This window comes from Sciurus carolinensis, chromosome 4 (genome assembly GCF_902686445.1).
Source record: "Sciurus carolinensis chromosome 4, mSciCar1.2, whole genome shotgun sequence".
NCBI lineage: Eukaryota > Metazoa > Chordata > Mammalia > Rodentia > Sciuridae > Sciurus > Sciurus carolinensis.
The window spans coordinates 12,452,624-12,467,435 of record NC_062216.1 but is presented as its reverse complement, the minus strand read 5'-3'; the positions used below and the strand labels follow the sequence as shown (position 1 = coordinate 12,467,435).

Here is a 14,812-nt window from a genome sequence, read left to right as displayed (position 1 = left end):
TGAAGATCAGAGGTTGTCTTCATTCTGTCCACAGAAACCACAGAAAATGGTGTCAGCAGACTCGATTGGCCAGGCTGGTGTAGGCGTCACAGTGGTGGGCATTACTTCTCTGAGATGCCTGGATAGATCCTTCTCTCAACCTCTGTCCACTCTGTTGTTTCTAGGCTCCCCGTCTTTGCAGACAGATGGACTGGTGGCTGCTGTTCCACCTCCCCCTCCCCCCAAAAGCAAGCCCTACGAGAGCAGCCAGAGGACCTCCACTGAGGTAGGGAGCCCATGCGTGACAAGTGCGGTCACAGCGCTGCTGGCAGGGAGACGGTACGGGATTCTCCAAGCTTTCCAGTGAGGTTTTCTCATGCGGGTGTCCCTGTGGTGATCTGGGCACATTCAAGACCACAGAGATGGGAAGTAAAGATATGCAAGGGGACCTTTTCATAAAACTAAGGTGGAGCGGATCCCTGCCCATAACACTGGGGACAGGTGACGAGGTCAGTGAGCTCACGTTCACACTGACGAGCTCACCTCTGAGTGACAGCCGTTCTGGAGTGGCCTCTGATGAATTTCCTTCAGCAAACTTGTCAGAGGGCTTTGTGTATGGATGCCAGGTACCCAAGAGCTGGGGAGTGTGTGCGTGTGGTGGGGAGAGATTGCTCAAGGGGAACAAGGAGGACCCGTGCGCCTCAGTTCCCTTTTACCTTGCAGAGGCTGTGCAGATACACAGACCCATTCAAAACTGAAGCAGAAGGGGGATGGGGAGCAGGCAGAACTGAGGAGGGCAAGAAGTCTCATTTCCATTTTCACGTCTGCCCCCAGATCGCACCCCCACTGCCTGTCCGAAGAGAAGCCAAAGCCCCACCCCCACCGCCTCCCAAAGCTCGGAAGTCTGGCATCCTTTCTTCTGAGCCTGGATCCCAGTGAGGACCTTGCCCCGACTTTGCAACTCTGTGTGCCTTGGACAGTGGCTGCCTGAGAACTGGCCTTCAGGAGTGGGTGCTTTGTCACCAGGGGCTCCCTGCGCTGCGTTCCTGATCAGAGACCATGTTCTCCAGCCCCAGACTGGCTTTGTTCTCTCAAAAGCATCTCTTTGATAGATGTTTGGGGCTGTGCCACATCCTCTCCAGCCCACAGGGAATTCCGGAACTGGCCACGCCCCCTGCACTTCTCAAGGAGAGCGCTCCTCCTCCGTGATCACATTTCAGCCTCTACTGCAGAGACCCTGGGGTCTGCAGAAGCCTGGACCAGTTCTGCAGCCTCAGTACCTGTGCTCTGGAGCGTTTCTTACTTGGCTTCTGAAAAGCTGCGTTTGAGACTTGGTGGTTTCTTTCGCCCGTGCATACCCATCCCATCCAGCATCTAGGAAGAGACAGATGTCAAGTACCCTCTAGCAGCCGAGGCGACCCTGTATTTCTAATGTCTACTGCATTTCCTTTGAGGGAAAGAGAACACACATTGTTCATGGAGATTGAATGCTTTCAGGTGTGCACGGCCGTCATCGCCGAGAAGCCAAGGACTTGCCTTTGGCTTTGCTCCTGGCCCATGGCCCCTGCATAGCAGCTGTGCCTCCTTACTATGGCTCCCTCTGCAGCTCTTTTGCACAGTTTCCTGTCCTTCCTCGGAGCTCAAGTCCCTGGCTCTGGGGGCCCTGGGAGCCTGGGTTCAGCAGCTTCTTTTCCAGATCCCACTCAGATGCCTCCGTGGCCCCTGTCCACATCCTGATTCTACCCTGGAGAGTACAGTGCAATATTTCCCTTTGATTATTTATTCTTCTTGATCATGGTATTAATTTGATTATATGCTAATGGTACTAATATCAGTACTTCTTTTCAGAAGAAAAAAATGGGAAGATTTAGATGACCAAATATCACATGCACGCAGGCACATGAAGTTACAGACGTTTTGACTAGAAGGGTGAAAGGTCATACAAAAAAACTCCCTTTTTGTAGATAAGGAGACTGAGGCTCCCCCTGCAATTGGTACTACAGATTTCTACTAATAACCCAGCTTGCTACCATAGGCTGTGCCAGGATACCGCGCAGAGCTAGAGTGCTCCTCCACCCAAGTCCTCAGCACCTCGCCCTGGCTGTAACAGTATCTGTAATGTTCCAGATATTTCTGTTTGGGTGTCAAAGGCAATGCAGAAGACTTGTCAATTGTGACTCTGAAGGTCAGTGTAGGGGGAGCACTCCAGGCGTCTCTTCCCTGACCTGGCCCAGAATCCTTTTCCCCAAGGCCAAGAGCAGAGAAGGAGTTTGCAGCGGGAGACTCTCTTCGCCTCTGTGACTGTGCACTGGACTTCCTCCCACCTTGTTAGGAGAGACATGCTGGTTGCCCCACAACCAAGGAAGCAAAAACCTCTGTCATCGGTGCAGCGTGTCACTCAAGAACCAGTGTGCCTATTCCAGAAGTGCATGGAAATGGGTGTTCTTTACCCCCACCCCGGAGCACCTAAGTGGGATCATGGAAACAACATGGACTTTGGAATCAAACCCATTTGGTCCCAGTTCCCAGCCAAGTCACTTATTCACTCTGCAAGCTCCAAAAAGCGTTTGGTTTTCTGAGTTTTCCTTTTCTCGCTTTTCCTTCAAAATGGGGATAGTGCCTTTCACACAGGTTATTGTGGGGCTCAGGGGAGAGGGGCTGTGTGAAGGAGGGGGTACTGGTGCGATGGTCTTTCTTCCTCTTAAACATGAGTAGGATCTGGAACTCTCCAAGAGCGTTATTGATACTCTTGACCTTTCACAAGGTGACTCGGGATGTGAGCGCGTGTTGGTTCTGTACACACAGCCCTCCTCCCAAAGCTGCCTTCTTCTCCACAGTTAGTTATGACCAGAGAGGACGTGAGGAAGAATGGAAGAGGGTTTCAAGTGGAAAGAATCAAGCTGTGCAGAGAAGGGAGGAGGCAGCAGAAAGGCCTCCCATGGAGCCTGGAACAGCTTCAGACAAGTCACCCAGCATACTGCCCAGAAGGGAGTGGTCGGCCTCATCCTATCTTTTAGTCTGCCATTAAAGTTCAAAGATGTAAACTGGGTCATTAAAAAAACATAAGACTCCAGCCTGTCTTTCCAGAGCAGAAGCAGGGAATTTCCGGTCTGGTCTTTGAGTAGGGGTGAGGGAAACGTGACCCACCAAAATTCAGGTACTCTCTCTTTTGTGATAGAACATACATTTTCCATGCGAGTCCCCTTCCATGTTGATGAGAATAGCAGTTCTCAACTCTTCAAACAGGCTCCCAGGGTGTTGCAGATACTGGCTTGCAGAGGACATTGGACGGATTGTTACCTTGGGAAGCTCCATGGGGTAGGCAGAAGTCACATTTGACAGGAAGTCATAAATAATGTCTGTCCTGGGGTCAGAGAGGAAGAAAGCAAAGAAACACCTAATGACTACATTAAATCCAGAAGAGATGAGCAGCAGGGAGAAGAGGGAAAGGACTGGTCTTCATTTTCCCAGAGATCTTAGCAAGACATTGAAATCAGCTGCCAAATTGCCACAACCTTCTGTGCATACTGGTTCATGGTTTGTGTTGTGATCGTTTATTACCTTCCCTCCCTGTCTGTCCTGGTGACTTGTCGTGCTCAGAGATTCTTTGCTTAAAGCATTGTTGCCTTCAGCCCGGATGAAGTTCCTCTTGGAGGACAGACCCACTGCTGGCCCCTCAGGACGTAGCATTTGAAGGTGTTTAGCGGAAACAGCCCAGAATACAAAGGCAGTTCCCTCTGTGTGCTGCACGATGCAAGGTCAGGGTGAAAAATGTAAGCCTCAATCAGGCTGCTGGACCACGGGTTGCCCGCCTTCTCTACCTTCACCCCGTGGCTCCATCTGCTCCTGCCAGGGGTGCCCCTTATAAACCGCAGCTACACTGCAAGTCCAAAGATGGAGCAAGGTGCCGAGTGGGATAGGAGGTGACCCACCTTGGTTAACTCCAATCTGAAGGAGTCTCTCCCCTCTAGTTGGCCTCTAGGTCATGGGACGATGTCTTATTTTAACATTAAATTGAAAATGACCTACAGTTCAGGGCACAAATCTTGGGAGTGTGGACGGATAGATTTTGAGATAGCTAGACACCTCGTCATCACCTCTCAGATTCAGACACGACTTCCAACCTCCCAGAAGGTACCCATGGCGTCATTTTGTGAAGGGTATTTAGAAGGTCCTCTGAGCTTATGCCTTCCTTCCTCGCCCTTCTCAGGTATAACAGAAAGGGGAGAAAACTCCCACCATCAACACAAAGTAAGACGATAGAGATGATGTACTTTTTAACAAGTCAATTTGTAGGTGCTCCCTAGGCCTCAGTTTCCTCATCTGTACAATAAACCAATATTCACAGAGTGGAGTCTGCATGATTTTTCAAACCTCTTCCAGCCCTAGCTTCTTTCATTCTAAGTGAGTCAGAAGGAAACTTCCTTACCAGATCTGTGCACTGGAATCCCCAATTTTTATCCCACATTGGTGCTTTGACCCATCCATACCTGAGCTATTAAGATCAAAAGATTTGCAGATATTAAAATAATGACTTGCACATATTTTTGAAATATTGACACAAATTACCATCATTCTTTGTAATAGCCTGTAAATGACGTCATTTCCATATGAGTCTTCAGACTCTGCCAAGCTGGCCCACCATGCCTAGACTTCTGGTTCATTTTAAGAGTCATACTTCTCTGTGTCCTTTGGGAAAATGGTAAAAATCACTGCCTTAAGCAGCTTTCATTCTCCTGTAAGTCTGCTGTTTAAATTAGAAAAAGTCAGGTTTCTCTTTGGGAGGTTTCAGAGCCCTCAGTTTTAATCTATAAGAGGAATGAGTTTTTCTTTCAGGTTCGTGATTGCAGGCTGATTCTTCTGACCCAGCCAACGCTGGTCTCTTGTACATGCTGCCAAATTCATCTATTAATCAACTTTGTGAGCGATTCATCGAAACTATTTCAAGTATTCCTTTGACATGAATTTGTGCCTAGTTAGGTTTCAACTATGGACAGTTAGAAAGATGTGCATTGAAGTAGGAGACTTTTGTTCAGATTTGCTGTTATTTATTTTTTAAATTAAACATGGAGATGTATTTTAACATTTGCTATGTGTTTAGTTTGTTATTACTTATATTAATGAAATGAAATCATGAACTTGGAATTTTTCCTTCCTGGTACCTCTTTGAAGACACATCACACCCTTGCTTCCTCTGGCTGATTTATTATGGGTCCTTTTGGTTGAAACCTGTATCTTGGGGTTCTGGAATCCTCTTTGCCCTGAAGTAATAAAAATTGCAGGCCATTTGGTTCTTTTCACGCCTCCTGACCTGGCAGTTTTCTGATAGCAATTTTTTTTTTTAATGTGCATAGGTTTTATTTCCTTCCTCATTCATCATGGCTAATTTGACAGAGGTCAAGAGAGACATGGAGAAGTTTAGAAAGACCGTCTCATACTCACAGGGGAAAGGTAGGAATGGGTTCTCAGCCTAGGCAGAAGGTTCATTATTACCTGGGAAGAGGCCACAGCCCAGCCCAGGCCAGTCCAGTCCCATCAGAATGTCTGAGGGCCGGAGAATAAGACCCAGGCATTGTTATTTTATTCACATTTTCACGTTCATTCCAAAACTAGACCACGGTTGAAAAACTGACTTTAGAGGAAATTGAACTCTGGAAAATTGGTAGTTGGGTGTGTTTAGTAAAACCCCCACGGGTGGTGGGTCAGGTTGGAGGGAGGGAGGCCCCTCTGCCCTGCAGCTAGTGGGGCTTCTGTGTACATGTTTGAAGAAAGTGGCCCCATGCTTTCTAACATCTGCACTCTATTACTTTTTAAAAGCACTAATGCTGCACTGACTGTGTACCTCAGAATCACCCAGATGCTGATTAAAAGTGCAGATGGCTTAGGCCCCCAAAAAAGAACCCTTGGGGATCCAGGATCCCCACTGAGAAATCTACTTCTGAATGTCTTCCACTGTCAGAATCACTAAGTGCTGTCATCTCAAGCAGGATTCTGGTTTTTTACCCTCCAGTTATCTATAGGGTGTTACAACTTTTAAAACTTTGGATAAAATGACCCATCTATTTTCAAGCCAATCTTTTTGCTACTTGATCATTTAAAGCTATATATATTGGAGAACTTATCACATTAAATGTATGATTTGATATGTTTGCCCACCCTTTATTTTAAGAGGCTGCAGGCAGGTCATTTTGTTTTGATACATTGATGAGTGAGTTCTTCAGATTCAGGAACATGTTTGACATTTTAGTAAAGGGGTTTTGTTGTTTGGTAACAGGGGATTGAAATTCAGGGCGCTTAAACCCTGAGCCACCTCCCCAGCCTTTTAAAATATTTTATTTAGAGGACCTTGCTAAGTTTCTGAGGCTGGCCTTGAACTTGTGATCCTCCTGCCTCAGCCTCCGGAGCTGTTGGGATTACATGTATGTGTCACAGGCCTGACACAAAGGGGCTGTTTTCACTCTCCTCCTTCCCCTTGGTCATTTGGGTATCAGGTGTACTCAGCATGCTCACGTAAATTGCAAACCACCAGATGTCACCAGGAGCCGGTAACACCAGCGCCAGGCAGTCGGATGAGCATCTCTCCCCATCAGGGAGACCTGCAGCTGGCCCCACAGAGGTTGCCCCGGAGAAGAGTTTTGACAGAGGACACCTGATGTTCAAGCAGGACATGTACATTAAGTGGGAGTGTCACCTTTTGGAAAATGTGTTCATTCCTGTAAAGATTGTAAATTATATTGTTTTTATAAAAGCAGTTGCTCAGTGATTGGCAAATGGAAGCCTGTCATCCTGACTTGTATCTATTGATTAATAAAAAAAATGCAGTTTTGCTTTTGTTCCATAAAGCAGATTGTGGACACATCATTGTCGAATTTAATTGAAGTGGGAATGAAAAAGTTCTTTAAGTTTTAGAGATTCTTCAAATGGAGACTCTTGGGAAATCTGGCATTGTGCCATTGCAGATATTTATATTAAAAAGGGATGGGGCTGTAACTGTAGCTCAGTGGGGTGCTTGCTTTGTACGTGTGAGGCACTGGGTTTGATCCTCAGCACCACATAAAATTAACTAAAGATAATAAGTCCAACATACAACAGAAAAATTTTTAATAAAGGGGGGGGATGGTTTCCTCCCCAGTGGGATGCTTCTGACCCTTGTTAAATTTCTTAGCACAGATGTCCCCCTTTTTGGAGGTGGAGGGACAGGGTGTTAGGGAGCAAAAAGGTTTCATTTGTCTGATTAAAAGAGGAAAAAAGGTCTAGAACTTTCCCATGTTCATTTGTTGCTTAGACATTATCAGAAAATTGAGTTTTTCAGATGGTCTCGTAGCCATCAGGAAGTTAGGACGATAAATGAACATCTTGGTGTCACACTGTCTCCTGGAGAACTGGCCGCCATGAAAGTAAGCTGACTCGGGAGCTCCAGGGCCCGTTTCAGCTCCAAAAGCAAAATACCCAGCATCCACGGACTCCGTTTCACTGGCCACTGGTCACCGTGCGGCACAGAAGCTGTGAGTGTGGAACCAAACAGCTCTCCGAACCTCAGCTTCCTCATTTTACAGTGAAGCCTGTAGTGAGCATTTGACTTTGAGTGTTAGTGAAAACGTTTGTGCGCGTGTCTAGCACACAGCCTGCCTTCGGTCTTTGCGCAGTGATGGTGGTGATGTGTGGCCCAGGACAGGAGCACCAGATGCCCTCTTGAGTGACATACCAAAAAGGATCAAGCAGTGAACACTAATGTGAAGGTGTTAGTTCCTCCTGTGGTTGGGACGGGGTGAGTCCCCAGAGGTCTGTGTGCTGGAAGCTTGGTCCCCAAGGTCGGGGTATTGAGGTAGCTCAGCCCTCAGAGGGAATTAACGCCTGCTTCACAAAAGTGGCTCAGATCTTGTGGAACTGAAGTAGTCGCCATGAGAGTGGGTTGGTATCAGGTGAGGTCTCCCCACATTTGGTCTCTTCCACCCACCTCTCTTTTGAACATGTTCCTTCCATGTGATTCCAGCCACACGTGACAACAGCATGAAGCCCTCTCAGAGGAGGCCTCCAGAGCTTGGACTAATCAGCCTTCAAGACTGAGCCAAAATAATCCTCTGTTCTTTAAGAAGCACCCAGTCTCTGTTATTTTGTTATAGCAACAGAAGACAAACTAAGAGTCCCAACCCTCAGTGTGCACTGCGTGGACAGATCATATGGAGCCGGAAGGAGCACTGGACCAAGAGTCCTGCGAGGGTCCCTCTTTCCTCAGGCCTCACTTGGGTTCCAGAGGAGGTGGGTACAATCTAGGGAGAGAGCTTCTTTCCAAGTGGCAGGAAGCCTTGGCCATGGCTCTATCTTAACTTCTGTCGAGAATGGTCAAAAGTGAAGATCCTATAATATCTGAATCAGCTTTTTCTGTCCTGGCCACTATGCAGCCATTCTCCTTGTGAATGCAGGACTGGGACAGATGTGAACCATCCAAAAGATCCCTTTGTCAACAATATACACTATGTCATCTCCTTCCCCATCTGCCACTGGCACACACGTGGAGGGTTCCCTTGGGAAGGTGCAAAGTCCCTCCCTACCCGAGCTCAGAGTTAGGGAAAGACTGCCCTTTATTCACGACACAACACTTTATTATGAAGTATGTGCAGTTTGGTGTAAGAATTTCTGAAATTCACACAATTTACAGATATTTAATGGGTCACAGATTTCAATGTCAGTGTTACACTTAAGTCTTGTCCATGCTTCTGGCCTAGTAGATTTAAATCTTCTTCCTCCCAGTTTCCTCTTCAATCAGATCTTCCTGAAAAATGTGAATAACAAATAGATCAAGGTCAAGCTGAATCACCGAATTTCATTACATTTTTTTTGTTTGTTTCTTTCGAATAGTGTTTATTGCTGGCCTATTGGTTGCCTTTTAAAAATTTTTGTTCATTAAAATTTTTCTTTTTTATTTGTTCTTATTAGTTTTACAGGACAGCAGAATGCATTTCAACTCATTGTGCACAAATGGAGTACAGCTTCTCATTTCTGTGTACATAATGCAATGTCCCACCATTCATGCCATCAGACGCGTACAGAGGGTGGTGTCCTTACGTTTTTGACAACTTTTAGAGTTAAGGAGGAAAGGTCCATTCGTCATCATGTACTAGAAAGTGCTAGATAGATATGTTAGATTGAATCTTTTTAAGCTGCTTAGTAAACAATGTAATAATAGGTTAAGGATTAGATGTGTGGAAGAAGATGAAAGAAAGTTCTCATAAATCAGTTTGCTATTAAACAAACTTTTGCTTATTCCTTCATAATGTCATGTCTGGGAAATTTCCCAGCTTGGTCTTTTGTCTTGTTTTGTTTAGCAATAAGCATGATGAAAGAAAGAAAGAAAGAGAGAGAGAGAGAGAGAGAGAGAGAGAGAGAGAGAGAGAGAGAGAGAGAGGAGAGAGGGAGGGAGGGAGGAAGGAAAAATAAAAATGTCTACCCACTCTTTCCTCTGTCCTGTGGGTATGGAAGTTGAAGTCACTGGAGAAAATTGAAAATACAGTTTATCTTCATTTATGATTTTTTTGGACTTTCCCCAGGCTATAATTGAAAATCAACCAAATGTTTTCTGACTGCTGCAAATAAGTGGAGAATACTCACATTGAATTCAAGTTTTGATTTCTGCATTTAATTTGTTTTACACTTTTTTTCATCAAAAACCTATGTTACCTAGGCGGTTAGTAGACCGCCATTTTGGGTGAAACTTTAGTCCTCACAGAGAACTGGAAATCAAACCTGTGACTCTGAATGGTAAGTTTTCAAGTTTGGAATTATTTTAATTCAAAGAAGGAATTAAACCTACAGCACCATTTTTAGTGTCCACATTTCCCAGGGCCCTGGAAAACCATGTCATAGAACAATTGCTGAATCAAGTGGTGTGCTATAGATCAGCACAGAGAAGAAGAGTTGAGGGGGACTGATGGCTATACTTAGAGAACTAAAGTATGGCAGTGGGAAGAAATTTCCTATGGGTCACCCCAAAGGCTGGAGCCAGGACTAGCAGATAAAGCTTATAGAGAGATTTAAATTCAACTGAAGGGGTGGGGGAAGGTCCAGTCATGAGTCTAATTACTGAAGAGAATGTCAAGAAGTAATGATGGTCCCTGACATAGATGGGGTCCTGACAGGAGGTAAGCCCCACAGAAGGCAGGAGGTGTGGTCATAAATGGTACCCAAGGGCATTTCCCTCTCAGAAGCTCCATGTTAGGATCACTGTCACTCACCAGAATTCCTCTCAGGTTCCTGATGGGGGAACGTGGCTGGTGGATGGTGCATTCCAAGGGTTGAGGTTCCACCAGCTGATCAACCTCTTTGACTATCTGAAGAAAAAAAATGTGATTCATGGGGATGGAGATGAGGACAAATAAATGGCATTCTCTATGGAGAGCGAGTTCTAGTGGCTGTGTGGGAGGCTGGGAAAAATGCAGGTTAGGATGGGGACTTGAATGACCTGGATCCACCGTGAGGCATTTTTAGAGATGGTGTGGAGGCTTAGAGACAGTGCAGGTGAGACCACGTTCTCTCCTTCGAGATGATGAAACTGAATAACTGTGGACCTTGAAGAAACAGTTCAAGAGTTCATAATTGTGAACCGGAATGGTTTTTATTTTCTAGTTTTTAATATGTAAGTTTAATGAGATTTGCCTCACAGAAAATCTGTGGAGAAGAGGCTTCAGATCCTGGGGTTTCTTTATCTTTGTTATTTCTCTAAAAAAATGGTATTTCTTTTCAATGAAAACTGAATGGTTTTGAGTTATTCCAGTTCCATTTCCCATTCATAGCCCTATGTTATTTTGGGGGTTAATGAGCTAACATAAATGTCTCCTATTACATAATCCTCGCCCACCCCAAGAAGTCACATTTTATGAATGAACGAACAAATAAACAAGAATGCATGGTGATGCTGGTGCCAGTAGTGTAATCTAAGCTGTACACCATTAAATCCAGCAGGTTTTCTACCCCACTGTCTTGTCTTAAATTTGCTAACTCCCACTTCTTTGCTTAAACGCATCTATTCATGAAAAGAAATCTGGAGCATACATCCTCCATAAGGAAACCTACTTACAAATTTTGAAATGTACTATTGATCTAATATGGTAGACTTAGATGGAATAAGAAAAGACCATAAACAGAAATTTTAAGATTATCTTTCCCAAAGCCAAAGAATCACCTGCTAGAGACCCTGGGCTTCACCGGGTTATTTCCAATTCCCATGGCAATTCCACACGTGGAGCGCATGACGTACCACTGTTCACCTGCGGTTGTCTTCCCCTGGTGTTTGTTCTGGTCTCGGTTCCCTTAGCCCCTGACTGAATTGGTAGTAGAAGTAGGACTGGACCTTTGGAAGAGTCCTTTCCCCTGGCCTAGCCAGCGTGGGGCACAGCCTCATGCCAGACTGGATCTTTTATTTAGTTAAATGGAACCAAATCAGCTAAGTCTTATTTCAAAGCTGGGAGAAGCTTACCTCTTGCAAAGAATCGAACAAATTTTCCACGTTCCTCTTTCCTCCAGGGCGCAATCCATAGGACCAGTGCTGGCAGGAGCAGCCCTGCGCACACACGGTCAGCAGGAGGAGTCCAGCCAGGAGCTGGGGGACGGGCTCCATTCTCAGGAACTTCAAAGCACAATCAGAACAGACCCAAACTGAACTCTCCATGAAAATCCACCCTGAAGAACTCTTGATGAAAAGACCCCCATCTATAGCATTCATCTGAGGAAAATGTGAGTTACACTCCTAATTTTCACACACAGACATGAAACACAGACCTCTGTTTGCTTGTTTTCACCTTCCTAGCCACTGGGGACAAAAATCTGTATGTTAAGATCACATTCAGTACTTTTTGTGCCAAAGCAGTCATGAGTATTTTTATTCCTTGTTTGGTTATCCAAAACCCAAGACTCCTCCTGGGTCACATGCCCCTTTTTACCTTCCCACTCCCCCTTGCTGATTGCTTTCCAATTCTTCCATACCTGAGATGAGAGGGCTGCTTCTCCATCCGCTCTGCTCTGCTGCAGAGCCCCTGCTGGGTGCCTCTGGCTGCGGTTGCTCGACTCTAATGGCTACACTATGGTGCTGCTAGCATTTTGCTGACTCTTCTCTCTGTCTAGTCTTTCAAGCATTACTAGCTGTGGGATCAGCCATGAGAGTGAAAGAGGGCTCATCCCCCTTCCAGGCGGGGAGTCCCAGAGCAGAGGCCTCCCTTGCCAAGGAAGTCTCTAATTAGCTGATAAAATGCGTCTCCAAACTAACTTTCGTTTGATGGGGAAGAGGCTAAAGTCCAAGTGACACGCGGGTCAGTGGGCTCTTGGATTCCCTGAAGACCAGCTGGGGGTGATAATGTCAGTGAAGGACCAGCCTACTTGCCACACCACCTCGCCTGGACTAAGCCTTTAGGTATAAAATGCCCTGAGGACACATGATAGCATGCAAGCCCAAACCAAACACAACAAACCACTAGTGTTGGAGGTAAGAAGCATTTTACCTGTGTGGAGGCAAAGTACCCAAAGGATCCCAAGCTGCCTTTGGGGTGTGTTGAGTCCTGTGACTTTTCTATTCGCCTAGCTTCCTTTTTATATGAAACTTGTCCAGGACATCAAAACTTCCCACTGGTAAATTGTGCTGCCTGTGGATTTTAGTTTTTTTAATAGTAATTTTTTTAATCCTCACATAAAGTCCTTTAATGGTGTATGTAATTGGAACACCCACTGGCGTATCCGTTAAATTTATTTAAGTCTGGCCATTAAAACCTCATCTAAAACTTTTATAGCTGAGTCACCATTCAGAGATTAAAATCCAACTGGGCTTGAGTCCCTTGAGGAAACTACCAGCCTATCCAGGGTTCAAGGAAAATAGATGTCTTAGAGTAAGCTAAGCCAAGTGCACGCACAGAAACTTCCACAAAGGAGCTAGCTGCACAGTAAATATAGACAGTTGAGTCAGGTTGGCTGGGGGCTAGTCTCAGCTTTTAGAGTCCTTATTTGTAAAAGGAAGAGTTCAAACCACATAATTGTAGAATCGCTTTAAGTGTCTTAAAAATTTAAACAAATTTTTTTTTGATTCATTGTACACAAATGGGGTACAACTTTCATTTCTCTGGTTGTACACGAAGTAGAGTCACACTGTTTGTGTAATCATACATTTACATAGTGTAATGATGTTTGCCCCCTCCCCACCCATTTCCCTCTACACAATCCATCCTTCCTCCATTCTTCCCTTAACCCCCCCATTATGTATCATCATCCATTTATCAGAGAAATCATTGGTTTTAAGTTTTAAAAATAATTTATTAATAAGTGGTTATTGGCACTATTGAAAGTCCATATAGGATTCTAAAGATGATATGTGAAATTCCCCAGCCTTCTACCCACCAGGTTCCCTCCTTGACTATTATTATTATTATTATTATTATTATTATTATTTTTTGGTACTAGAGATTGAACCCAAGGGCACTTAACCACTAAGCCACATCCCCAGCTCTTTTGATTTTTTATTTTGAGACAGAATCTCGCTAAGTTGCTTAGGGCCTCACTAAGTTGTTGAGGTTTATCTCCAACTTGCAATCCTTCTGCCTCAGTCTCCCGAGCCACTGGGATTACAAGTGTAAACCACCATGCCCAGCCTTCCTTGACTATTCTTGAAAGCCTTTCAAAACATCAAAAAAGTAAGAAAAACTCTAATAGTTAGGACACATTAAGAGCAAGTCCATGTTGGGCAGACTTACGTGGACAGAGCAACTCTTCAAAAGATGCTTCTACGGTCAAAATCACAGTGGTGAGAGCAGTGAGAGCAAACATGAGAAATAATGGTTGCATGGTGTGTAAATAAGACCAAGGTCACTCACCGTAATGTAGAGAACATCATCCACTTTTTTTTTCTTTTTGAAACAGGTCTTACTATGTTGCCTAGGCTGGTCTAAAACTCCTGAGTTCAAGTAATCCTTCCTCCTTGGCCTCCTGAGTGCTGGGATTACAGACAACTGCCACTGTCTAGCTACATCATCCAAATTTTCACCCAAGTGGCATGACCTCGGATATGTTATTCACATAAGCATTTAAAAAATAGAACCATTGTTCTTTATTACATTCATTTAAATACATGATTGCCTTCCCCTAATTTACCTCTGGTCTACAATTCATGAGAGTCAAGGATTCTGTCTTATTTAATCATCTGTTAGTGACCCCTTGGCTTCTAGGCAGCACTGACTATAGGTTTGAATGAATGAATGAATGCAATCAATGAATGAATGAAAGCAGGAACCTTTTAACCAGATTAGGCCTAATGCTTCCTTTTTTACTTCAAAGATGTTTTATCTGATATAGAATTAAACTTTTACGTATAATAGGCTATAAAGCCTATTAAATTATCTAAGCCATGAGAGAGTAAAACAACTAGGTAATTGTTAATTTTGGAGCTGGCATTGGCAGCTTTTTGGGTAGGATGCCAGAGCCATCAGTTATGTATGCCCAGTGTCCTCTGGAATAATTTCATCTGTAAGGATTTCAAGTGAAGAGAAATGGTGTTTTGCCCAGTAAGTCTGCTTGGTTTGCCCAGTTCTCTGTGGACCCAAGGTGGAGAAGGGGATCAACTTTGAAGTGTAACTGCAAAGAAAAATTTTAAAATAAAACATCAGTGTTTGGCTCTAGATTATCTTAACAATTTCATTTAGATATCCTAACACACCATTCTAACATGAAGAGTAGAATTTTGTCCCACTATACTAAAGGTAAGGAGAAACTGTTTTTCAATGAGAATTGTTATGTTTGAACAATGATGGTTTAAATTGCCCAGTTGATTTCTTATTTGCTAAGATGTGCTTCCATGTTA

General features: G+C 44.5%; 2 protein-coding genes across 2 annotated transcripts in view; one reads left to right on the top strand and one right to left on the bottom strand.

Moving 5' to 3' along the window:
• Nucleotides 1-4,328, top strand: part of Dock5 (dedicator of cytokinesis 5) — a 192,991-nt gene extending 188,663 nt beyond the window's left edge. Inside the window, exons 51-52 of the mRNA XM_047548434.1 lie at nucleotides 165-265; nucleotides 814-4,328. Coding sequence (XP_047404390.1) covers nucleotides 165-265; nucleotides 814-918 — 206 coding nt within the window. The 3' untranslated portion in view covers nucleotides 919-4,328. The remainder of the gene's footprint in view (nucleotides 1-164; nucleotides 266-813) is intronic.
• Nucleotides 4,329-8,710: 4,382 nt separating this feature from the next.
• Gnrh1 (gonadotropin releasing hormone 1) lies at nucleotides 8,711-11,593 on the bottom strand. The gene is made up of 3 exons (XM_047547876.1): nucleotides 11,453-11,593; nucleotides 10,212-10,307; nucleotides 8,711-8,752 (listed from the first exon to the last, which is right to left on the bottom strand). Exons 1-3 carry the CDS (start codon nucleotides 11,591-11,593, stop codon nucleotides 8,711-8,713), a joined length of 279 nt encoding a protein of 92 aa, XP_047403832.1.
• Between the last annotated feature and the right edge of the window lie 3,219 nt (nucleotides 11,594-14,812).

What these genes read in the sequence shown, in the direction of transcription:
- Gnrh1 (XM_047547876.1), bottom strand. Translation starts at nt 11,593, where the DNA reads ATGGAGCCCGTCCCCCAGCTCCTGGCTGGACTCCTCCTGCTGACCGTG. An exon ending in TGTTCGATTCTTTGCAAGAG is followed by an intron (nt 10,308 to 11,452) that starts GTAAGCTTCTCC and finishes TTTTTTCTTCAG; the next exon opens with ATAGTCAAAGAGGTTGATCA. An exon ending in GGAACCTGAGAGGAATTCTG is followed by an intron (nt 8,753 to 10,211) that starts GTGAGTGACAGT and finishes CACATTTTTCAG; the next exon opens with GAAGATCTGATTGAAGAGGA.